At 48.5% G+C, this 18,985-nt stretch overlaps 1 protein-coding gene across 2 annotated transcripts; it reads left to right on the top strand.

Annotated features, from left to right (window-relative positions):
* The first annotated feature begins 5,615 nt into the window (after positions 1-5,615).
* On the top strand, positions 5,616-18,752 carry FHL3 (four and a half LIM domains 3). Of its 2 annotated transcripts, none has more exons than XM_051987740.1 (6): positions 5,616-5,723; positions 13,885-14,056; positions 14,245-14,419; positions 14,524-14,693; positions 14,959-15,145; positions 15,330-18,752. In XM_051987740.1, the coding sequence occupies exons 2-6, from the start codon at positions 13,901-13,903 to the stop codon at positions 15,482-15,484; spliced, it is 843 nt and encodes a 280-aa protein (XP_051843700.1). In that variant the 5' UTR covers positions 5,616-5,723; positions 13,885-13,900; the 3' UTR covers positions 15,485-18,752. The 2 variants fall into 2 exon arrangements, with proteins under 2 accessions (XP_051843700.1, XP_051843701.1); XM_051987741.1 differs by lacking the exon at positions 5,616-5,723 and adding an exon at positions 8,540-8,635.
* The last annotated feature ends 233 nt before the right edge of the window (positions 18,753-18,985 follow it).

Raw genomic sequence — 18,985 nt, 5'->3', positions numbered from 1 at the left:
TTGTTTAATTTTTTACACACATCTTACCTACCACATTATATTTTTGAACTTTGTCTTGCTTTTAGATGTCCCCACCCCCATCATAATACATTAATGAATCATTCTAGTTGTATCTGGAACTCCAGATAGGAAAGGGGGCAATGGAAAAAAGCAACTGGTCTGGGAACCAAATGACCTGTTTTCATCTGAGCTCTGCCATTAACAAGTCCCTTGCTCTCTATGTGATGGTCTCCTGCCTATAAAATTATTGGACTGGACTAGATGACATAACAATTCTTTCCATCTCTGACAATCTATGACCCAAGGTCCCTCCCATCTCTGACATTCTGTGTTCTAAGGACCCTCCCACCCCTAATAATTTTGTGTTCTGAGAACCCTCTCAGTTCTGATATTCTATGTTCTAAGGCTCTTCCCAGCCCTAAATTCTGTGTTCTCTGACACAAACTTACCACTGAGAGGCAGGATCTCAGGGTAGAAGAATCTGAAATCAGCCCAGTGTTTACAAGGAAGTATTTCCCTCTCTAGAGTGACTCTCACAGAGTCCTCTCACACACATCCCCCCCTCTCCTTCCCCACCCTATTGACTTGTATTAATCTGATCAGAACTTACAGATGAATGGAGCCTAAGAAACTCACTAGTGTTCTCACTACTGTTCTGGGAGGTTTATATTGGAGGCTGGGCTGATCTATGACAAAACCCACCTGGGAAGAACTGCTTCTACATTCTACCATCCCACTCCCACCCAGTACACCTCAGGGCATAGGAATCTAACTGATAAAATACCCATTGTACTACTTACCCCCAAAAGTCCTAAACCCAACACTAAATATCTACTGAATAATCAGTCATATCTGAATTGGCTTCTCAAGTACCTCCACATACAATTATGTCACCTAATCTTCCTCATAATCCTACAAAACAGATATTATTATTCCCATTTTATAGATGAAGACAGAGACTCGGCAGTGAAATGTTTTGGCTAAATTAGGAAGTAATAGAGCTAGAACTCAGGCCCAGGCTTTCTAACTTGCAATCCAATGTTCTTCCCATTGAGCCTACATGCCTTTCAAATGGGAGGGCCATTCTGGGGATACACAAAGTAATGCTGGTTCTGCTCTGGTCCCTAGAAATTTAAAGGTATGTCACTAATCACAATAGTAGCCCAGAAATAGTGTTCTTGCACATCATCTCCCTAAGACTTCAACACACACACCCCAACAGGAATCTAGGAAGTTCTCTTGATGTCAGGGAAAGGAGATGTTGAAATAGAGTAACAGTACAGCTATCAGAGAAGTAAGGCTGGTTTTCATTCCATTTTGTGTTTTTTGCATTTAGAGAAAGTGACTCAAGGTCTCTCCCAGCTTGACATTCGGTGTTCTAAGATTTCCCTTCCCCGTCCCATCTCTGACATTCTGTGTTCTAAGGATGCTCCCAGGCTGATATTCTGTGTTCTAAGATTCTCCAAGTTCTGACATTCTAAATTCCTCCTGGTCCTGATAATTTTGTATTCTGAGAACCCTCCCAGTTCTGATACTGTGTTCTAAGATCCCTTCCAGTCATCGTGTATTCTGAGAACCCTCCCAGTTCTGATACAGTGTTCTAAGATCCCTTCCAGTCATCGTGTATTCTGAGAACCCTCCCAGTTCTGATACAGTGTTCTAAGGCTCTTCCCAGCTCTGACATTCTGTGTCACACTACCACAGAGCAAGCAAACTCCTTCCTATTCGGTGGAGCCGAGTCCAGGCTGGACAAAGAGTATGCATATGCTGGAACCGACCCCTCCTAACCTTTACTGCACATTACTCCTCCCTCCACCCCCTCTTCTCCCATCCCCGAGCTGCCAGGGGTGGCTCAGGGGCAGCTGCCTGTCTGCCTGCTTGCCCGTGCACCTGTTTCATGAAGCCTCTAGGGTAGGGGAAAGGAAAGAACAGAAAGTCCAAGGAGTCTAAGCCCTACCAAGTCTCCTAGTAATATATTCCCACAGCCCAAAAAGCCTGAGACAGGCCTGGTGAGGATCATGGGCCGTGGAGAGGGGCAAAAAGACAACGACCGAATTTGCAGCCAGCTCCAGAGCCTACTCTAGCTGGGCAACATGGCCAAGTGAAATGAAAAGTGAACTACCTGCTTCTGAATCCCAGCCTGGCTAGGTTTACTGTTTTTGTGATCTTAGCCAAATCCTGTCTGCAGCTCACTTTTTCTCACCTGGAATTCTCTCCCATTTCATGTGGGCCTCTGGGTTTCTCTGGTTTCCTTCATGTCCCAGCCAAAATCCCCCCCCCCAGGAAGTCTTTCCCAATCCCCCTTAAAGCTAGTGCCTTAGCTCTGTTGATTAGCTCCGATTTATCCAGTCTAGAACTTGTTTGTACATCATTGTTTGTTTGTTATCTCCCCCAAGTAGACTGTTCTGTCCTTGGACGTAGGGACTGTTATCCCTAATGCTGAGCAAATAGTAGGTGCTTAATATAATATTTATTAACTGACTCCAAAATTAGGCGATTACCCTCTGTCTCCAGAGTCCACTTAAATTCCTAATCCTAAAACCTACCCATCCTTAAGACCCAGAGCTCCCTGGCTATCTTTGCTAGCTGAAAGTGATCTCTGCCTCCTGCTAACTCTCTTGTTACTTAGTTACATCTCTTGTGCTCTTATGTTCTATTCTGTATTGTGGTTATTTGAGTACAGGTCTTGTCCTACCTGATAATAAGCTCTTAGAGGACAGGGACCAATTTTTTTTATCTTGATGGGCTCCCCCAATTCAGACCACAGAGCTTTTGGCATGATAAGTGCATGTCATAGTGTACTACCTAGCCTGTTGCAGTGGAATGACTTGTATTTCCACCACTATTATTATTATGTGACCTTACACAAGTCATTTAACCTCAGTTTCCCCATCTGTTAGGAAGTTAAAGGGGATGGCCTGTAAGGCTCTTTCCAGCTTGAAGTCTACCATCATAAATCAGAAGTCCCGAGTTCTAACTCTGTAACAAACGAGATCTCAGTTTCTCTATCTGTAAAATGAGTGATGGCGCTACATGGTCTTTGAACTGCCCTCCCATTCTATGTTCTAAAGTTCCTTACCACTCTAACATTCTGTGGCTCTCTGTGGTCTAAGATTCTCCCAGTTCTAATGTTGTCTGAATCTCTTTCATTCTTTCCTGTCATTCCGTTCCCTAGTTTCCCAGCCCTGCAACAACAGAACCCTAACTTAACAAGGGATGGAGAAAGACAAAGATTTCAACTTCCTTCGTTCAGCCGTGAACCCTTAGTTTCTTCTCTGTTACTTTCTTCCTTACAAGAGCCAGGCTCCTGGAATCCATTCCAATGCTCAGTGCTTCCCTTCTGCCCAGGGTTCCCTCCCTTTCCCAGGACAGAATCCTCTCCCTCTAAGTGGTCAGACTCTCCCCAGAAGGCCAGACCACAAATCAGTGGCCAAAGGCTCAGACCTCCAGGACTCCAGTATGGATGCCTCCTCACAGATCATTCCAGTTGAAAGGGAACTTGGACCATCTAGGCCAACCCCTTCATTTTACAGATGAGAAATTGGGGCACAGACACTGGAAAGGATCTGTCCCACAACCACATGAAAAGCTTCATAGGCCAGGCTTTCCTTCGCCACAGGGCTCAGAATAAATTTAGCACTGATCTGAACCCCTTGGGTCTCAAGAAGAAAAGAAGCAGTATTAGAGGCCAAGAGCCTCAGCATGGAAAGAAAACTGAGTGAGGGGGGAGCTAGGGGGGCCCAAGAGGCTCTCCTGGGATTTGAATTTCTGTTCTTAATTGTCCCTGGAGCCAGTTTATCTGGAAGGTTATTTCCAGGATCAGTTTGTTGTCTCTTTATTTTGCAAACAGCCCCAGCAGAGCCTCCTCACCTCCCCCTCCTTCCCTCCCTCAATCACTCAGGGGCTATTTATTTCTGGTGACAAGCCCCATCGTCCCTTGGTGGGGGTGTATCAAAGCATTGGAGGGGACAGGGTGTCACTGGCAGCAGGCAGGCAGTCACCCAGCCTCCTATGGCACAGGAGTAGGTCGGAGCAAAAAAAGCTCTACCACCCCCACCCCCAGCCACTGGCCTTTCTCTCTTGCTTTTCTAAAAGTACTGGGATCAAGGGATCAAGGATCATCAGGCTCTCCCCAGGGCCCCAAAGGTCAAGGCTATTTCTGGACTCTGGGGAAACAGAGGCAGTAGAGTCAGGATATTTTTGGTGTCAAGGATGGGGCCTGAGGGTAGGTTGGAGAAAGAGGCGTCTCCCTTCTACTATTCCCCCACCTCCCTATGTACACACACACTCTGTCTCTCTCTTTCTCTCTCTCTCATCTTCCTTCTACTATTCTCCTACCTCCCCACACATATTCTCTCTTTTTCTCTCTCTCAAGACACTGAGAACTTTTAAATAAAGAACTCTGGAAGGTCACAGATTCATTTGCAAGAATCTTTTTCCTTGCTGTCACCATTATGAGTAACAGGAGTGTGCCCCCCCCCCCCCACGCCTCTCAAGTCACCTAGGGAGAATGACACATTACCCATGTAACTTTGGGGGAATACACTTGTTCTCTCAACCTGTTTTGTTTTGCTTTTTTTCCCCCTGTAAAATGGGAAAGCTCTGAAATACCCTGATACAGTGGGAAGCCATTGACTGCAGTTAAAGGCCTGGGTTCAAATTCCCTCCCTCCCAGAGATGATTTTAAACAAGTTTGCAGGCCTCAGGTTCCCCTCATGTACAATGAGGAAATTACAATAGATGACCTCAAAGGTCCCTCCAGCTCTGGGTCTATGATACTATAACTAGTTGTTCTTTAAATATCCTTCCAGCTTTAAAACTAACCATTCTATGACCTGGGACACCAACATGCCCTACCCTGCCCCTGCCTTGGCTACAACTAAGCTACTCCCAATTGAGTCCCCCCCACTCCAGTGGCGGATTCTAATTTATACTCAGCAGCCATCCTGGGCTAGGGATCTCAGGGACAAAAGACACTTCCACTCCAAGCACAGGTAGGAATTCCTTGAAGCCACATTCAGATTCTTGGAGTAGAAAGATTCCACTACGGAAAAGGGAAGAGATCAGTGGATAGATAAGGAGTGAGTCAGAGGACCTGCAATAGTAGAAAACGAGCAGGATCTGGAATTCTATTTTCTGCCTTTCAGATCCTAGTTTTGACACTCTTGTCACTTGTGTGATTCTGATCCTAGCCCTTCTGTCTAGGTGATTTAAGCAAGGCGCTTATACCCTCTGGGCCTCAGTTTCTCAAAACGAAGGATTGGGCTAGATTAAGAAAATTCTAAATTAAATCTAAAGCCCGACCCTTACCTGATAATACCTCCTGGTTGTTACCCACGGAGGCCAGAGGAAGGGTCTCCGAAGAGCCTCAGGAAGGCTTTCAATTCAAAATGCCTACTATGTGCGAGGCCCTTGGCTGAGGCTCAGGGCCACAGAAGGACAGGCATAGATAGGCCGAGCTTGGGGAAAGGGGCTCGGGGAGGGTAATCCGGTGGAGGAGGCGGGGTCCCAGGTTGTGGGGAGAGAGCAACAAGGAGGGGGGTGGGTCCGAGAGGCACTGGGCTGAGTTGGGGGGAGGGGGGCCGGGGGCGGGGTCCGGGCTGGGCTGGGCGGGCTCCCGCCCTCACTTCCTCCGGGAGGGGTTAGGGACGTTGTGCTCAGAGTCGCCCACACAGTCTCGGACAGGAGTCGCTTGAGCCGCGAGTCCGGCCCCGGCCTCCCAGGTAAGAGCCACCGCCCCGCGCACGGCGGCGGGCAGAACCGGCCAACCCGGACCCTGCCCCCCAGCACTCCTCACCCTGCCCTCGCTGCGGCTGCGCCCCCCTCCTCCACCCCATTAAGTCTCCTGGCTAGACTCAGGCTTTGAATTTGCCCGGCAGCCCCATGTCCCAGGAGAGTCAGTCCCCTCCTGCTGGGACGGGAAGGTGTGGCGGGAGTGTGGGGTGCGGGGGGCGCAGAAGAGTTCTCGGCTGGTAGGTACACCAAGGGTTAACGGCAGCTGTTTCTCCGCCTGTCCCCGGCTTGCTTGCCTGCCCGCTTGCCCAGGGTTCCAGCTTCCGAGCGCCCCCAGAGCCCGGGAGACCGTGCTGAGCCGAGCTGCACGGTCGTGGCCGGGGATGGGAGTGAGCTCCCCGCTGCCGAAACCCCACTGACATCTCCCCCTTCCCCGCCCTTCCCCAACGGCCGCTGTCTGTGCCTTCCCGCTGGGAACCGGCCGGTTCGTTTCTGATCCTGGCCAGGCTCTCCCTTGGGGGACTAGGGAAGGGAGGCCGGGGAGGCGGGGGGAAGGCTCCCGCTGTCCCGCTGGGTGTGGGATTGTTGTGGGGAGCCAAGTTGGAGAAGGAAAAGACAGAAACTCGGAGACACCCAGAGACTGAGACACAGCAATTAAGAGACAAAGATGGAGGAGGCATCAGGGAAAGAGAAACAGACACATAGAGACTCAGACATACCTGGCTACCCCCAAACTTTGATCTTCCAATTCAAATCTCTGTCCCAGAGTCTCAGCCCCAGGGGAGAAAGACTGAATGAACTGCCCATCCCGGAGCCCAGGGGAGCTTCCCCAGCCGCCCCCTTCCCAAGCCTTTTCCTTTTTCAAGCAGCATTGGCTTTCCAGGCCCCCATGTTGGGGGAGGGGGGAAAGAGAATTTAGGTTTGGTGCCAGGCAGCTGGTAGGAGACAGAGAGGGAGGGAGAGAGAAGGGGGTGGGGGGGAGGAAGAGAGTTAAATTTCTCCCCTTGAGTATTCTGTCAACAAACCCACCATCCCCAGGAATCTGAGGAAGGGGAGGAAAGGGGGAGGAGGGCAGAGAGAGAAGGTTGTAGTTGTAGTCACAGCTGGGGGGTGGGGGGCAGGGCAGGTTTCTGCTAGCCAGTGGGGAGATGAATGTCCTCACATTTGTATGCCCTTCCAAACAGTGTACTTAGTGGGCATAATGGGAAACTTGATTGGCATGAACCTTTAGGGAAGTGGGAGTGTCTGACCCACCTCCACCCCCACAGGGAACTTAGCCCCTAACCCTGTTAATGTTCTCTGAGCATTTCCAAATCTCTCTTCTCCCCTGAGAATTCAGTATTGACAGCCTCTTAGCAACCCATGGTTCCTGTGGGACTCACAGGCAATCCACCAGGTGTTATCAGAAAGAAGATGTCTGGGTAACCCTGAAGTCTGGGATTCTTAGAGTATTTTTTCAACTGGAGCTAAGCAGGCTGAATCTGGGGGGAAACCTGCGTTTCCACTTGACTCTCCTGCTGGACAGGCTGACCCGAGAGCCCTCACCACATTTTTGCCCTTAGAGAGGGCCTCCATTCTTTGGCTATAGAGTACAACAAAATGGGGTTGTTTTTTGGGGGGGAGGGAGGAAGCAAGTAAGTTTTCAATTGAACTTGGTCACCTTCATAGCCCGATTCTTTGAAACCTCTGAAATTCTCTAACTCGTTTTGCAGATGAGGAAATTGAGGCAAACGGGGTGAAGTGATTTACATGGGATCACACACTATGACACGTCTGAGATCAGATTTGAACTTAAGTCTTTTTGACTCCTGGACTAGTACTCTATTCAGGGTGCCATTTCTTACCTAGACTTAATTACTGAATGGCATTGCCTGAACAGATCAGAGATCTGTTAAGGACCTTAAGTTAAAAAGGCTAAGGTCTCCCACTTCATCCAGGGCCATCTTCAGTCTTCCTGATGTCTGTCTGGTCCAGGTGGCTCCAGAGGAGAAGGTGAGGCTAGTGATTTTGCACTGGCTTCCCTCCCTTAAATCCAATTCACTTTCATAGAATACAACAATTCCATTCAATTCAATTCACCAAATATTTATTACCAAATGAGTGCAAGGCACTATGTTCCATTTCAAGAATACCCAGATGACAATTTCTAGAGCCACTACTCTAACCTGGCCAGAACTTAGACTCTACTGTGGAGGACCCGACTCAGTGGGAACAAAACTAAACCTCCTCCTAGAGAGAAAGTGATAGGAGCAAAGAGTTAGACCCAGTGCTGTAAGAAATTTAAGAAGGGAGAGCGCACAGAAGATACTCCCTCTTGGAAGAGTCTCAGCCTTGGACTAAAGCCTAGGAGGGATGGAGATTCTTTAATCTTTGTTACCCACCAACACTGCACTGGGGAAACTCAAAACCTGCCCACTCCTGGGCATAGGGAATCAATAACATAGGGTGCTACCCCTGTCCTGGCAGACAGACTTCCAGGAGTTAAGAATATACTAAATGGCTCAGTGTAAATCTCAGAGAGGTGATATTTTTGTTTGTAACTCTGGTACTCTGGGAGAAGAGGGAATCAATTACACTAAAACTGCATCCTAGTGACTTCTTGCCCTCACCCCCAATCTGGCCAGTACCTAAAGTTGAGGAGCAGAAAGCTCAACAAAAGCAGATGGAGGGTATAAAGTGGTGGGGATGAGGGAAAAAAGGAGGAAGAGAAAAGAGAGTGACTTTGAGTCTCTACATCTCACCCAGAAGGCTTGGCTACTACAGGAAGACCAGATGGACTTTGTAGATTACGGAATATTGGTCCAGAATCTGATGTTGGTTTAAGTTCTGCCACGGGCAGCTAAGGATAATATCTGTAGTTGCTACTTCAAAGGGCTGTGAGGATTTAATAAGATAATCTATGGTAAGTGCTTTATGAATGTCAACTAGTATTATTCTTCTCTGATTTCCTCCTCTCCTAAACTCCGGAGGGGAAACCCCTTGTCTCAAGAGCTGGAAGCCAGGCCAGGGAGGAAGGAAAGGGTCCTGAACACTCCCAGACGGATGTCCTGCCACACTCCCCACCTGCACTGACCACTCTTACAAATAGTGTTGAATGGCCAAGCAGAGCTTCAGATGCTGAGCCAAAGGAAGCATGGGCTGGGGGGTGGGATGGAGGGGAAAGAGTGTGGGGATAGAGGTGTCCAGGCTAGAAGGGAGGAAGATTCTGGAAAACAGGAACCTGTTTTCTCCAGAGCTTTCTCAATTCTGCAGAGATCCTTTCCCAGAGGGGTCTTCCCCTCTGTACAGAAGGGGAAGCTGAGCCACAGAGCAATAGTCCCCTCAGGAATACGCTCAGGGATCCTAATAGAGTCCCGTATTGTCTGCTCTTAAAGCTTTTAGTCAGGTAAACACTGATTTCCTATATCCTATTATACAGCCTAGAGGGAGCGAACAACTCATTTCTGATAGCACCTCCCCAAACCACCATGACCCAAGGAACTGATGTGAACTCCTGAGTCCCAGAAAAGGAATGTCCCTGGAAAGGATCACTGTGGTCAGGGTAATCTGACAGGGAGTCTCAGTTCCCCAGGAATGACAGATCCCCAAAGAAACCTCAGCTCTTTATCTGGTTTCTTTCCCCTAAATCCATTGATCCTATCACTGTTTCAGGGAAAGAACTCTCTAGGGCACTTAGTCCAACTCCCATGGGCTTATATGAGGTGGAGGGAAACGAGATAATCCCACCCAACCTGGACTGAGCTCAGCTCATCAGAATGAGGTTTGCTGGGGAGGAGTCTTCCACTGAGGCTTCCTCAAAGTCGGAATAGAAGATCTTGGGGAAGATCTGGTCTCTTGACTGTAGCTCCCTCTCCCCAGCTCTTCCAAATGTGGCAGGGGAAGGGAACAGGAGAGTCTGTGGGGAGGAAGGAGGGACAGCATTTAGGGAAGTGTGATAGTAAGGGGGGCAGAGAGGTACAAAGGATAAAATGAAGGGAGCTGAAAGGGAAACTGAGGTGAGGCGGGAAGACCAATTGAGTAACTAAACTTGTGTTGGGGAGCAGGATGGATTAGTGTAATGGGAAGCCTGAAGGTAATATGAGGAAGGATAAGGGCAGCTAGCTAACCTGGCTACTTTTTTCCAGTGGAATCAGATGTTCTGGTCTCTGTCCCTTTAACTTCCCCGGCTTTTCTCTGCTTCTGCTCCAGAGCCTTCCCATCTTCTCCTCCTCCTTTTTCCAGCCCCTTCCTGTCTCACTCGGTTACCTTTCTCTGTCTCAGCCCAGGCTGGGTTCCAGGTGCCCCAAGGAGGCCAGATTTGAGGCTAAGGGCAAGGAGACTGGTCTCTACCTATGGGACTTCTGTCTTAGAAGCTTCTGAGACGGGGGTTAGGGTAACCTGGGACCCCCCTTCCCCCCAGCCCCCAGTCCCACAGACTCCAGCTCCTGCGCCTGCTGCACAGGCAGCTGCGCTGATGACCTCACCCCACAAACACGCTTTGTTCCTGAGAAAATGGAAACTGTCTGAGGTTTGGGGGCCGGGTGTCTGCAGCAACAGCTCCTAGGGCTCCCCTCCTTCCGCCTCCCTCCCTCCCTCCCTCCCCCCTGAGCCCAGCTGAGAGCCAAAGGGAAGTAGGATTTAGATGTAGGAAGATAAGATAATTGTAGCTCACATTTTATGTGGCATTTTAATGTTCAAAAACTCCTTTTTTCTTGACAACTATGAGAAAGGCAGAGCAGGTTATTACTGCCCCTATTTTACAGATGAGAAAACTGAGGGTCAGTGAAATAGAATGACTTATTCAAGGTCATATAACTTTGTGATCAGGGCTGAGTGGCAGAATTGGAACTCACACTCCTCCTGGAGCCAAATCTCACTATAAAACGCCATCTCTGCTTTCCTCCCTCCAAGTGCAAATTCTTCTTTATATGTCCCCTTCAGAAAACCAGGAAAAGGCAGAGAGGGAACCATTTACTACAGAGCCAGGGGGAGGGGAGGAATGACCTTACATTCTCTTAAACCACAGGTTAGTCAATCCTAAAGTCTGAGGAGAAGCCAAATAAGATCAGTCATGGTGAAGGTACAGGTAGTAGTGACCTGTCTGAGAGATACTGTGCAACACAAGCCTCCTCTCTCTTTGTACCCATCTTTTTTTTTTCTTTGTTTCTTTCCATTTGCTAGTGAATTTTGACATCTGGCCATCTGTGCTCCCCACAGATGCTGCATATGTTTGACACCAAGCCTGCCAGTTCATGCTGTGGGAAAACAAATGGATTTGAGTGGCTGGAGGCCTGGGGAATGGAAGGGAAAGAGGCAGGCTTAGGAGAAAGGGCTTCTGGAACCCTAACCGTTCCTCCTCAAGTCCTAGGAACCTTCCTACACTGAATTCTCACCTTTCAGCTTCATTCTGCCAACTGCTGCCTCCTCCCACCTTCAACCAGTCAATCAACAAGCATTAATTAAATGTCTGCCAGGCACTTGGCTAAGGGCTGGGGATGGAGAGAAGAAAATTAAATACCCTGGCCCTCAGGGAGTTTACATTACACTAGAACAGGACTTCTTAACCCCTGCCATCACTGAGCATATTTCTTGAAATATATTTTGATCACAATAAGCATATTGTAATATAATTGCTTTCTTTTGTGTTTCTATGTATTTTATGCATTTTTAAAATGTGATTGGAAAAAAAGGATCCATGACCCAGAGGTTAAAAACCCCTGCAGTAGAGCAATATGATATGTTTGCAGATGGGTAAACTCAAGATATATACAAAATAAATATATAGTAAAATGATAGGGCTCTAATAGGGGAGCAGAGGTGAGGAGAAGCAACTTTTGGCATCTCTTTTTTTTTTTTCCTGGGGATGGACCATGAGGAGCTAGTATATCTCCCTCATCACCTACCCCTTAAGTGCCCAGCTGCTAGTGTCATCCCTCCAAAAATTCCTTTCCACTTACTTTGTATATTATTATTAGCTGGATTATATAAGGCCCATGCTCACTTATAGGTCACCCCTCAGCCTGCTACTTAAGTAGTACTTTACCTCAAGCTCTAAGGTAAACTAGGAGTGTATTTATTTATTTACTCATTAATAACATTTAATATAGCTAACAGTAAACTAAGTTCCAGTTTAAACCTCAGTTCATCAAATCTTTTCTGCATCATAGTTATTCATATATATTTACATATTAAGTTCCTTAATTTCATAAGATTAAATAAAAACATTTTATCTGTTAGAAAGAAAACAGTCATAGTCACTTGCAGTCATTAGTGTAACTGCAGATTACTTCTTCTGGAAACACAGTTCCACCGTTTAGTTCACTCAAGATCTTAAATAAAATCCTTTCTCAAAAAATCTTATAATCCTTTTAGAAAAGCAATAGTTTAAACAATACTATCAAGAAAGAGAACCTCTCTATCCTCTGTTTTTTAACTTCTTTGAAACCATCACTGAATCCTCTCTCTCAACACAATTACAACAGCAATTTGTACAAAAATCCACATGGCCTTTAAAGCTGTATTAACTATAGCCTCTTTGGGAAGGTTTTGGAAAAGCTGTTATTATATTTATGTATGTGTATGTTGTCTTTACACCTACAATGTAAGTGCCTGAAGTGCAAGGAGTTTCATATTTGGGCTTCAGATCCTCAGCACCTAGCATGATCCCTGGGACATAGTAGGTTCTCAATAAATGTTTGTTGATTAATCATACATAGATTTAGCACTGGAAAAAAACTTGGAAACTAATAGTTTAAGCCTCTAACTTCCCCCTTGGAAAACTTTAAAGCATTATATAAAAATAGTTAACTGATGAGGAAATCAAGGGCTTGAATGTGAATGAGACCCAAAGTCAAACAAGTAGTATGAGAGCTGGGATTTGAACCCCAAACTTCAGACTTCAAATGCAACAGACTTTCCAGTACACCAGAGTGCTTCCCTTTCTCCTGACCCCTGTTCTCTCTGACACCATCCTGGCTTCTAACCCCATATTGAAGTCTCTCCCTGCTCTGTCCACAATTCTGGACTCCTGAATCAGTTTGATCCCAAAATAAGGTCGCCTTGGTGCTCTCTGAGTGCCTAGGAAAGGGATAGAATTTTTCAAGGTGAAACTCAACAGTTATTAAGAGGGATAGAGAGGAAGCCTGACTGTCACTTTGCCCCCTTACCCAGATCAGGGAAGGAAAGCTTGGGATGGGGGAAGTAGTGAGGAGGGTGGTTAGTGGAAGGAACTTCTCAAAGCTAGGACAGGAAGTGAGTCACTGGTGGGGGAGGGGGTTCATCCCTCCATCAGGCTCAGCTAGGGCCCAAATTAGGAAGCAGTCTCTTCTTCCTGTCCCTGACCTGACCCTTCTCCCCTGGAGATTCAGAGTGGGATATGTATCCACAGAAGATGGGGAGCCCTCCACACACCGGTTATGTTTGTCCACAATCCCCCAGGACCTCTCTCCAGACCTTTAGCCACTCAGCCCCGAGATAAGACATCAAAGGCAAATTCTCCCCTGTCCTTTCCTCAGCACAATTCAGTCAAATCTGGCTTACCCCTTCTAGGACTGTCTCTGATTTCTGCCTCCCCTGCTTGGGATGAACTAAATTCCCCAGTTTAGCCCAAGAGTTGAGAAAAGATTAGGCAAGTTTTGAAAATTGTGGCTCTTGGGGCTTTGACATACCATATGACAAATAGCTTCAGGCCAAAGAGAGTGAAATATTTCTGGTATTAACTATCTGTGTGTCTAAGAAAGATTAGGTTTAAAAAAAACCAAAACCAACCTATATCTCTTATTGCTCCATCCTGATTGTGGTACCCATGATGACTATCCCTTTCGGCTATCCCATTCTAGCTCACCTGATGCCGATCTTTCTTATTTTATTGAGTAGGGCTAAGGAATTCAAGTTCCTCCCTCTGACTTTCTCTGTCCCCTTTATACCTGGTAGCCCACCTTCTTGAGTTAATGTAATATATATAATAATATTTATCATATAATATATGTTATAATGATTATGTATTAATATAATATTATAAAATAAGAATTACAAATAATAAATGCGCCAGCCTGATTGTAGTATCCGAGTAGGGATCCGAGTTCCTCCCTCTGACTTTCTCTGTTCCCTTGGCACCTGATCACCTGCCTCCCTGGACACGAAACCCCTAACTGGTTCTGATCTCCCCCTCAGGGCCCTCGACACCACCATGAGCGAGGCCTTCGACTGCGCCAAGTGCGGGGAGTCCCTGTATGGCCGGAAATATATCCAGGCAGAGGGTGGCCCCCACTGCGTCCCCTGCTACGACGGCACCTTCGCCAACACATGCGCCGAGTGCAAGGAGCTCATTGGGCACGACTCTCGGGTGAGCAGGGCGCAGCTGCCACGCTGGCGCTGGTCTCGACGCTTAGGTTTCACCTTAGGTCTATTCTGAGCTTTACTTTCTCTGATAAATGGGGAAGGGGAGGCAGGCGGGGACAGAGTTTCTGCCCAGAGATCACAAGGCCTTGAGAGTGGGGGGTTGGGGTGACCCTAACCCGGCGTCCCCCCCAGGAGCTGTTCTATGAGGATCGTCACTACCACGAAGGCTGCTTCCGCTGCTGCCGCTGCGAGAGGTCCCTAGCGGACGAGCCTTTTACTTGCCAGGACAATGAACTCTTGTGTAACGAGTGCTACTGCAGCGCCTTCTCCTCCCAGTGCTCGGCCTGTGGGGAGACCGTCATGCCCGGTACGGGTTCCTGAGTGGGGAGGATGGGCACGGGGGCTGCGCTGGGCTTGCAGGGGGAGGGGCTGTGCCTTTCCGCCCTTTGACCCCATGTCCCTCTCAACTAGGGTCTCGGAAGCTAGAGTATGGGGGTCAGACCTGGCACGAACACTGCTTCCTCTGCAGCGGCTGTGAGCAGCCCCTGGGCTCCCGCTCCTTCGTGCCCGACAAGGGCGCTCACTACTGCGTGCCCTGCTACGAAAACAAATTTGCCCCTCGCTGTGCCCGCTGCAGCAAGGTGAGATGGGGAGAGATGGGGGAGAACATGCAGTTGTGGAAGGCTTGGTCAGGGCTCTTGACTAGGGGTTGTATCTCTAAAATGTCCAGCGCCTTCCCATGTCAGCTTCCCAAGGCTTTGCCCTGTCTTCCGAGGGGAACTGGAGAACATGGAGAGGAGCGCCCCTCTCCTCGAGACCCCCTTCCCTACCCTGTGTTTCCCCGCTGTCTCCCGAGTCCCTTCGCCCTTGGCGTCATGTCCCCTGACGGTGTCCCTGTCCCACCAGACACTGACACAAGGAGGAGTGACTTATCGTGATCAGCCCTGGCACCGAGAGTGCCTGGTCTGCACCGGCTGCCAAACTCCCCTGGCCGGCCAACAGTTCACGTCCCGGGACGACGACCCCTATTGCGTGACTTGCTTTGGGGAGCTCTATGCACCGAAATGTAGCAGCTGCAAGCGGCCCATCACAGGTGGGGGGTTGGAGCTGTTGGGGAGGGGGGTTGTGGTGGTAGGGGCTGGTTGGGGGACCTTTCCCTGGCCCATAATGGGGACCCGTCACATTGTAGCTGGAGGAGTGAGGGAAGCCTTCTGGGAAGGGGAGGAGGGTACTGGGGGATCCGACCTCACCTTTTCCATTTCCCCTGCCCCAAACAGGACTTGGCGGGGGCAAGTATGTGTCATTTGAAGATCGGCACTGGCACCACAGCTGCTTCTGCTGTGCCCGTTGCTCAACCTCCCTCGTGGGCCAGGGATTCATACCTGATGGAGATCAAGTTATCTGCCAAGGATGCAGCCAAGCTGATCTCTGAAGGAGCCTCCCCGGCTGGGGACCTCCCAGGATACTCCCACCTCAAAACTGGGGTCTACTATAAACCCAAATGTCCCCTTGGCTGTCCCATCCCAAACTCAGGATGCCCCCATTCCCACAGCTCCCCAGTCCCAGTTCAGGATGTAGTGAGCTCCCTGTTGCTGGAGGTATTCAAGGAGAGGCTGGACGACCATTTGTTCAGGATGTTGTAGAACAATTGTTCTCCTCAGGTAGAGCTTGGACCCTTCTAACTCTTGGAGACAGTGGAACCCAACATCCTCACTGAGGGCCTCCTGCCCTGCCTGAAATCCTAACCCCCAAGTCTCTAACCAAAGTCCTTAAACTTGAGACCACTCCTGCCCACCCCAAAGCCAGGGCTGAGGGCCTCAAAACCCTGATTTTCTTCATCCTCCCAGAGGGTCTTCCACCCAGGCCACCTCAGCAGAGGCCTGACATGACCCTTTGCTGTCCTCATCTCTGAAGCTTGGGGTGGGGGCAGGATGGGAGTATGGCCGTGAGGAGGAGAAAAAGACAGAGGGGCTTCATTGGGGCCGGGGGAGTGAAGGGGAAGGGGGAATCATCCATCCTCTCTCCTTCCTTGCTTCTGCAATAAAAGTGTGATGAAACTGTAGCAGTTATTTTTTGAGGTGAGGAGGCTTCCTCTTTTTGCCCCAAAAACCTTTTCTCTCTTCAAAGGGCATGGGTGTTAAACACACATCTGGCAGGATCTCTGGAGAATGGTGGCCCTCTCCTACTGCCTCTGCTGTGGAATGGAGCCCAGTGAAAGTGATCACACAATCTCTCCCACTCCCCAGCACACACAGCGTCCCCCACTTTTTCCAAGGCCTGGCCTCCTGCCACAGCTTGAAGAATAACTTGAATCTTCTGCCTTTTCTGGGGATCAGAATGATGGCAAAATAAATAAATAAAGACCACTCTTTCTAGAGTGTTTGAAACTTACAGAGCCCTTTCCCTAATGTCAGCTCTGGGCAAGCATCATTTTTCACCATTTTACTGATGAGGAAACTGAGCCCCACAGGCAGAGCTCATACATCAAATGACTATCAGGAAGATGTCTCTATTAGAAACATCCTAATTCTAACTCCCCCTCCCCATATGTTAGACTTCTTAAAATATAGCACGACAGGGTTACAATTTTAATGACTCATATCTCTATCCCCAGGGGCTACCACAATGCCTGGCACATAGTTGGTGCTCAATAAATGCTTGTTGATTGATGGTTTCTATAGCTCTTTAAAGAGGCAGGAATACAGTACAGTGGATAGAGCCAGGACTTGGAATCAGGAAGACTGTTTGCAGCCTCAGGGCCAGTATCAAGCTCTGATAGAGTGTTCTCATCTGTAAAATGAGTATAATTAACAGCAACCACCTCCTAACGTTCTTATGAGGATCAAGTAAGGCAGTATTTTTTTTAAAGCTGTTTTCCAGCCTTAAAGGGCTATCTAAATACTCATTATTATAATAATCTTATCCTCACAACAGTGTTTTGAAGTAGATAATGAAAGTGTAATTACTCCCATTTTAGAGATGAGGAAAACTGATCCTATCCAAAGGCCTTCTTTTCACTTCTGTTGAGCTACATCCATGTCCTCTACAAACACCCTCACCTCCCTTTTCCCCTCATCCCTTGCGCCTTACAAAGCCCCCAAAAGGGATGAGCTAGCAAGAAGAGAGGCGCCTTCCCTTTCATTACCACAGTCCGTCCCTGGACCCCCTTAATAGCTCCCTGCCCCCCCAACACTTTCCCGCAACGGTTTGAAGTGGGGGAGAGGGGGGCCGGCCGCCTTTCCCCCTGGGGATTCGCTGTCGGCTGCACGTTTTTAGCCAAAAAAGGCAAAGGAGCAGCTGCATGAGGCAGGAACATCTGGATCCGATTCCCGGCATGAATGGGTCACGGCCCCGCCTTCCTCTCCCGCTCCCTACTCGGGTGATTCATGGATAGGTTTGGGAGAGGGAAGGGGGCAGCCCCCCAAAATAGGAGGAGGGGGACTGAGGGAGGTCGGCGTCAGAATGACTCCGCGTCCCCTCCCCCTGGGGACGCAGGCAGGCAGGAGGGGCTGCGCTCTTCCAGTTTGCCTCCACACCCCACCTCCCCCATTCCCTCTTTCTCGCTTTCCAGCCAGCCCTTACTCCCCTTCCCCCCCCCCCCCATCCCTCCGTAACTTGACTGCTGTCCGACCGCAGAAAACTTCTTAGTTCCTTGATCCTCTCTGTCTGTCTTATTTCTGTCTCATTTTCTTTCTCCCCTCCCTGTGTTTCAGAAAGACAGACAGTCACACGCCTAAAGTCCGTCGAGTGTAGAAGCTTAGGGTGTCTGTTCCCCACACCCACTTCAGAGGAGCCCGGGAGCGGGTTGAGGGGGGTGCAGAAATATTCCGGTAGCCTCCTAACCGGTCTTCCTCCTCCACTGCCTCCACCCTCTAATTCAGCCTTCAGACGTTGGCAGAATAATCTTCTGTATGCATATATGAATCACGTCCCTTGCTGAAATAATGCCCCAGGGCAGAGACATTGGTGGTGGAAGGGATCAGAGCAGCCATTGGGTCCATCCCTTCATTTTACAAGCTGAAGAAATTGGGCAGTGACTTGTTCCTGGTCACCCCCCCAAATAGGTGGCAGATCCAATAGGTGGACACCTACCATCTCCTGACTCCCAGTTACCTCCCCACTGACAAGTCAGTATAAATTCCATTTATGGCCCTCCACAATCTAATTCCAGCTAACTAGTCTGGCTGTATCTCATACCACTCCCTTGCCTGTTCTCTGAGACATCTAGAAATCCCTCTAGAAATCCCCATGTCTGGAATAGATTTCGTCCCCAGCCTAACTTCAACCGGATCCCGTCTGTTCAAATCTCTCCCTTCATTAAGACCCGACTCTGGTGGCCCCTCCTCCCTAGCATGAAGCGGTTCCAGACTCCCCAGGTGAAAGGGATCTCTTCCCTCCACACATTTTCCATATTACTTTTCAGGATTCTCTTGGGTCCTTTTCTGTATCTCAGTTATTTGTCTTTCAGCCTTTCCCTGAATTCAAGAAGCATTATGGTGGGATAAAGAGAACACTGAATTTGGAGTCAGCATATAGGATCAGCTACTTATCTGTGGGACTGTTTGTAAATTCCTTCCTTTCTCTGGGCTTCAGTTTTCTTATTCCTGCTCCAAATATGATAATAAGGCCTTATGGGATAGCTATCTTTCTAATCCCAGCTCTGGGTCACTTAAATAATCAGAAGTAAATTGATCAGAATACCTTTTGTTTTTGTATTTTTTTCTCGTTGCAAACAATTTTTACAGTATATATGTGTGTGTGTGTGTGTGTGTGTGTGTGTGTGTGTGTGTTTGTATATATAAAATTTAAGTTCCATATGTTCTCCTTCTCTTCCTCTCCTCTCTCTTTAGAAGCAGCTGGGTGGCACAGTGAATAGAGAGTTAAACCTGGAGTTAGTTAGACCTGGATCCAAATATAACCTCATATACATACT

Source organism: Antechinus flavipes, chromosome 3 (assembly GCF_016432865.1).
Source record: "Antechinus flavipes isolate AdamAnt ecotype Samford, QLD, Australia chromosome 3, AdamAnt_v2, whole genome shotgun sequence".
Classification (NCBI taxonomy): Eukaryota; Metazoa; Chordata; class Mammalia; order Dasyuromorphia; family Dasyuridae; genus Antechinus; species Antechinus flavipes.
Note: the sequence above shows the minus strand (reverse complement) of the source record. Positions and strands in the feature narration are given on the sequence as shown.